Below are 6,490 nucleotides of genomic sequence, written 5' to 3'. Positions count from 1 at the left end.
TTTGCGTCAAACCAGCCGAGGACTTTGGAAACGGGTAAGATGTACTGTCATTGTCCAATTTGTCAAAATCGTAGATTTGGTACAGTTAGTGGTGTATGGAAGCACTTATATAGTAGAGGATTTATGGCGGGTTATAAAGTTTGGTATTCGCATGGTGAAACTGATTCTATGGTGAATTTCGGTAGTGCTAGTGAAGAAAATAACATGGGGGGGGGGGGGTTAGGAGAACAACAAGGTGGCTTAGATGAACATATAGGAACTGTTCAAATGGTTAAAGATAGGTATAGAGTAGAGGAACCAAACTTTGAAGCGCAGAAATTTTATGATATGTTAGATGCAGCAAAACAACCGTTATATGATGGTTGTAGAGATGGTATTTCACCTCTTTCAGCTGCAACAAGGATGATGTCTATTAAAACAGATTATAACTTAAGCGAAGATTGTGTTGATGCGATAGCTGGTTTTGTGAAAGATATATTGCCGGAAGATAACCTTTCACCAGCTACCTATTATGAGATACAAAACTTAGTTTCAGGGTTGGGTTTGCCCTATCAAATGTTAGATGTTTGCATCGACAACTGTATGCTATACTGGAGAAGGGATGTTGATCGTACTAGTTGTCGATTTTGTCACAAACCACGGTTTCAAAAAACAAGTCGAAAGACTAAAATCCCATATAAGAGAATGTGGTACTTGCCAATAACAGACCGACTAAAGAGGTTATACCAATCCAAACATACCGCCGATGCTATGAGATGGCATGGTGAACACAACAGCAACGGAGAAATTGCTCATCCATCAGACGCGAAAGCCTGGCAACATTTTCAGTCAGTGTATCCTAGTTTTGCATCTGAGAGAAGAAATGTTTACCTTGGATTAAGTACGGATGGATTCAACCCGTTCGGAAGCCATGGGAGACAATATTCTCTTTGGCCAGTTATTGTAACACCATACAATTTACCTCCATCATTGTGCATGAAACGAGAGTTTCTCTTTCTCACAATTCTAGTTCCTGGTCCTGCACATCCTAAAAGATCCCTTGATGTCTATTTGCAACCATTGATTCATGAGATGAAAATGCTATGGGCCGAAGGAGTTGAAGTGTATGATATATCTGCTAGGCAGAATTTTATAATGCGTGCAGTGCTTATGTGGACCATAAGTGACTTTCCCGCATACGGAATGTTATCTGGATGGACAACACATGGAAGATTAGCGTGTCCCTACTGTCAAGATAACACAGATGCGTTTCAACTGAAGAATGGAAGGAAGACATGTTGGTTTGATTGTCATAGACGATATCTACCCCACGACCATCCGTATCGAAAAAGCACCACTTTGTTTACTAAGAACAAAAAGGTGTTTGATGGTCCGCCACCAGAAATAGATGGAAAATCTATCCTGACTGAACTCAGAGATTTTGGTGTGGAATCGACAGCTAAATGTGGGGGAAATGGGCATGATCCAGTTTATGGATATGGCGAACATCACAACTGGCACAAGAGAAGTATTTTTTGGAAGTTGCCGTATTGGGAGAACCATCTACTTAGGCATAATTTAGATGTGATGCATATAGAGAAGAATATATTTGACAACATCATGAATACCATTCTCAATGTCAAGGGAAAGACGAAAGACAACCTGAAGTCCATATTAGACTTGCCAGATATATGTGCCCGGGAATCTCTCCACGTGGATGGGAGAGGAAGACTTCCAATGCCTATCTATCGGTTAGATGCATCTGCAAAGCAAGAGTTCTTCGACTGGTTTATAGATAGCGTCAAATTCCCAGATGGATATGCGTCAAATCTAAGGAACTGTGTTAATCGCGAAGAAGGAAAGTTTTCTGGTTTGAAAAGTCATGATTGTCATGTCATGATGCAGCGTCTTCTCCCATTTTGCTTCGCTGTTCTTCTTCCAAAACATGTACATGAAGCAATAGCAGGTAAAATTAGTATTTAATAACTTCTTCACCTGTTACATAGTATCTTTTCATATCTAACATAATTTTTTCTTTGTTACAGGAATAGCAGCTTTCTTTCGAGATTTGTGCTCGAGATCATTAACAGCAGATGGAATTAGAAACTTGAAAGAAATGATTCCGATAATCCAATGCAATGTCCAGAAGATTTTTCCACCTTCCTTTTTTGATGTTATGGAGCATCTTCCAATCCATCTCGCTCGAGAAGCAGAACTTGGGGGCCCGGTTCAATATCGATGGATGTACCTGGTTGAGCGTTCTATGTATCATTTCAAGCAGAAAGTGAAAAATTTAAGCCGAGTTGAGGGTTCTATTGTTTCACAAAGCATCAATGAGGAAACATCCCAGTTCGCTGCTTACTATTTTGCCCCAGAAGTACAAACTAAAAGTCGAAAACCATCAAGACATGATGATGGAGGGCAGAGAACAGTTTATCCCGTCGAGGTGCCTACCATATTTTCCCAAATTGGTCGATTAAGTGGAAAAGGAAAAAGTAGAAGACTCACCGAACAAGAGCACATGCACTTACATAAGTACATTTTAGCAAACTGCGAAGAAGTAATGACATACGAAAGGTAGTTATGTTTTAGTATGATATATTAAGAATCCTATTTTGTAAATAAATTTGTAACTAATTATGATTTCAATGGCAGGATTTACATGGAGCAAATAAGGGGTGCATATCCTAATTACACTGAAGATCAGCTTTCTGCACTAAAAGAAAACGAGTTTGTAAATTGGCTAAAATTCTATGTAAGTTTTTCAAATCTATTCTCTATTACTTCTGAATTTTTGATTTTTTGTACATGGTGCATTACTTAAATTTGTGACTACTATGCAGGTAAGGTTTCTCTTGTCTAGAGGAGATCCTATTCAGCCATGGTTAGAGGAGTTGGCCCTTGGTCCCAAATTTGTTGCTGTGTCGTACCCGATGTATTGCACGCGTGGATATGCTTTTAAGATTTTCAGCGAAAACACTACGCAGCCAACTATAAATCATGGTATATCTGCTAGATCTGGCGAAGTAATCTACTATGGTATTTTGCGTGAGATATTGGAGATTCACTATCCGGGGATCCTTAATTTGAGGTGTGTTGCCTTCTTTGCTGATTGGTACAACCCGATCGTTGGATATGGTGTACGAATTGACGAGTTTGGAGTAACATCAGTTCATTCCAGAAGAAGTCTTGCAAACTATGATCCGTTCATTCTGGCTTCACAAGCTGATCAAGTAACTTATATTCGGTATCCTCGTGTGAGGAATAAACAAGACCCTTGGGTCACCGTGACCCATATAACTCCACGGGGGAAATTGGAAGGAGTTTCGGATACGGCTGCGATGCAACAATCCTCGAGCAGTGCCATAGGTGATCTTCATGTTGATGGAAGCGAAATCGATCTTGTTGTTGATTTTACTGGTGTAGGTGACAACGAAGTATTCTCAGATTCGGAGTCGGAGAAAGGAGAATTCAACGAAGACTCGGTTTCTTCAGAATATTCATCAAATTCGGATTAATTAAAACTTTTATAAGTTAGAAAGATATTATATATTTTGTAATGTTTAAGAGAAAATATTTTTTAGTAAGTCTGAGTACTTTTTAGAAATTTTTTTCATATGTTTTATTTTATTTTAATGAATGTTTCAAAGCGGATTTTTTTTTAAAACAAAATCTTCAATATTTTTTAAAAACTTTTATAAGTTAGAAAGATATTATATATTTTGTAATATTTAAGAGAATATTTTTTAGTAAGTTTGAGTACTTTTAAATAAAATATTTTTCATATGTTTTATTTTATTTTAATGAATGATTCTAAGCGGATTTTTTTTTTAAAAAAAATATTCAATTTCCGACGGATTTCTGACTGGCTTCGGTCGGAATGTTCTGACCGATTTCCAACCATTATGGTGGTCGGAAAGCGTTATATATAAATCCAGAAACGCATTAACCCTAATCCGTATCCTCCCCCTCTCGACGAAATCGCCTCCTTGTTTCATCCCCGTCGATCTCGACCTGCGTCGATCTCCCCCTCCATTCTGCGTCGCTCTCCCCCGCCGTTCTCCGTCGCTCTCCCCCGCCGTTCTCCGTCGCTCTCCCCCGCCGTTCTCCGTCGATCTCGCCGTCCCTTCATTCCCATCTCTCTCCCTCTCTCTCTCTCGAAAATCTCAGCCGAAAGATGTAAGTTTTATGAGTTTCGTTTGTTTAGTTTAGGTTTTAGGGCAAATGATTTCTCGTTATGATGTTGATAGCTTCTTGTCCTGCTTCGTCTGAATGCTTGATTGTCGGTTTTGATTATGGAAAAAATTCCCGTCTATGATTTTGATAGATTCTTGGTCTGCTTCGTGTGAATGAATCATTGGTTTTGATTTTGTCAAATGATTTTTTGTGTATGATGTTGATAGCTTCTTATAGGTTGTGGTAATTAAAACTCTAAAAGTACTAGATTTTGATCGGTTATGTTGTTAACTCTCTGTCAAAAACATTTCATTTCTTGTTCTAAGTGTTAATTTTTTTTTAACTCGAGGTCTTATGCGGATTTTCTCGCCGGTTCTTTTCCATCTTCCTCATCTGCTGGTCTGGGTTCCCCGGCTGCACAAGGAACAAGTGTCCCTCAGCCACAGCCAGCATCAATCATCGAGGATAGGTTACTGAACGAGTTGTTGGTGGCACCAGGACGAGAGTTGCTTCCTAAGCTGAGCCCAAATGGAGAACCAAATACTAGCTGGTAAATTTTTAACTCTTAATCTAATCATTTCTGTTTTGCTATGTGCTTATGTATTCATTGTTTAAGGTTTAGGCGAAGAAATCGCAATGCAATTTGCAAGTCGATTTTGAAATGCTTTCACAGTCTCCTTGAGTTGCCTTATCCGACGTATGCACATGTTCCATTAGAAATTCAGAAGATGTGGCTCCGTTCATTTGCGGTAATGTCTTTTTGTAATGTAAATGTCCGCTTGGTTACAGATTAATTTCGACTTATGCATATGTTTGTTGTGTTTGCATGTTCATTGCAGCAAGATTGGAACTGGGACCCTGCTTTCACCAATGATGTGCGGACAGCCTTTAATTTGCAGGCTAGAAAGCAGTACACGAGCAACGTGACTGAGTGGAAGAAAAAGTGGAGGCTGAAGAAGGATAAACCCATATGTCTGAATCAAGATGTGTGGGACGGGTTTAAAGCCTATTGGCAGCTCGATTCTACTGCACATATTGCAGCTACCAATTCTGTTAATAGAAGAAGCAAGCGTGGTGGAAAAGGTGAAGCAGTACACAATGGTGGTGCTAAGACACGAGAGGAACGTGAGATAGAAATGGTAAGCGGTATTTTTTTTTTCAACTTTATTAATTTCATCATATACATTGAACTGATACTCTTATATCATTTGTGTGTTTATTGGAAGACTGCTGAAAGGGGTGATGTGCCACCAGATTGGTTAGAATTGATGAGGGATATGCACACCAATAAACAAACCGGTGAGGTGCAAGATCCTGTTGCGAGAGAGCTGTTGGCAACTCTGAGTAAGCTGAAGGAGGAAAAAGAAGAACAACTTCAGCAGTCTCATCAGTTGTCTGCGAATGATGGATCTACAGCTTCTAACATGCTGTCCCGCGAAGAGATCAACCAACTGGTTCTCGAGGTATGTCTACCCTATGTGGTCAGTTGTTTTTTTTTTTCTCCAGCCTATAACTTAGAATTTTAGGATTCGTACTCAAGCTCCTAATATAGGTTTGGTTTCACTTCAGTAGAACTGTCAGTTTGAATTCAGTTAAAGGTTGTGTGACTTTTATATATAGCAAAACAGAAACCGAGTCAGTTTATTTTTTCTTCAGTTAGATGTTGGATCGGTTACTTCAAATCCAGCTGCTTGAATATTAACATGTTATATTTATAGTTCTTATAAAATTTTAAAATCTTTCTACTCTTCTTTTGTAGAATGTTCCTATTAAGAAGGGTCATCGGTATGGTATCGGTCGTACCTCTGAAGCTATCTCAACCTCATCATCTCAGCTCTCTGTTTCTTCCTCAAGTATTGTTCAGTACATGGAGCGGATGAAGACGGAGCTTGATGAAGAGCGGTCATGTCATGTCCCCGATCCTAGATAGGATCGCCCGGACGGGCCATGGTGCGGGGAGACGCACCAGTCAGGTCATTAGACCTTGAGACAAGCGTATCATGGCCCTGAATGAAGGTTAAGGGCATCAGTCAGCTGAGGCTTAACCAGGATACGATGGAAACAAGGGTAAAGGAGTTGAGTGAGTGTTTAGCCAGCTGGACGAGTGTTGGTTTGAGTTCAATCAGCTCGGTTCAGCTGGTATTCAGTTCACCATGATCTGTTCAGCTCACAGGAGCTGGTGGACTAGCTCACTCAGCTCGGAACAGCTGGAGGTCAGCTCAATCCGGTGAACGGTGCGTTCTGGTTCGGATCAGTGTGGACGAGTCCGGGACGGTTACTGGGCGAGCCGGGTGTCCGGGTGCAGGACGGTTCGACCAAATTGGTCTTAGGCTTG

The 6,490-nt window shown here is 40.2% G+C and overlaps 1 protein-coding gene across 1 annotated transcript; it reads left to right on the top strand.

Annotated features, from left to right (window-relative positions):
• Positions 1-267: 267 nt before the first annotated feature.
• On the top strand, positions 268-3,497 carry LOC125596342. Its single transcript, XM_048771520.1, has 5 exons — positions 268-1,184; positions 1,296-1,945; positions 2,025-2,556; positions 2,635-2,734; positions 2,823-3,497. The coding sequence occupies exons 1-5, from the start codon at positions 268-270 to the stop codon at positions 3,495-3,497; spliced, it is 2,874 nt and encodes a 957-aa protein (XP_048627477.1).
• The last annotated feature ends 2,993 nt before the right edge of the window (positions 3,498-6,490 follow it).

This window comes from Brassica napus, unplaced genomic scaffold (genome assembly GCF_020379485.1).
Source record: "Brassica napus cultivar Da-Ae unplaced genomic scaffold, Da-Ae ScsIHWf_1197;HRSCAF=1714, whole genome shotgun sequence".
Taxonomy (NCBI): domain Eukaryota; kingdom Viridiplantae; phylum Streptophyta; class Magnoliopsida; order Brassicales; family Brassicaceae; genus Brassica; species Brassica napus.
The sequence above is the reverse complement of the archived record's forward strand: the minus strand, read 5'-3'. Positions and strand labels throughout refer to the sequence as shown.

Excerpts from the sequence above, each read along its gene's own strand:
- LOC125596342 (XM_048771520.1), top strand. The coding sequence starts at position 268 with ATGGTTAAAGATAGGTATAGAGTAGAGGAACCAAACTTTGAAGCGCAG. Across the intron at positions 1,946-2,024 it reads TGTACATGAAGCAATAGCAG|GAATAGCAGCTTTCTTTCGA; the intron begins GTAAAATTAGTA and ends TCTTTGTTACAG. Across the intron at positions 2,735-2,822 it reads TAAATTGGCTAAAATTCTAT|GTAAGGTTTCTCTTGTCTAG; the intron begins GTAAGTTTTTCA and ends ACTACTATGCAG.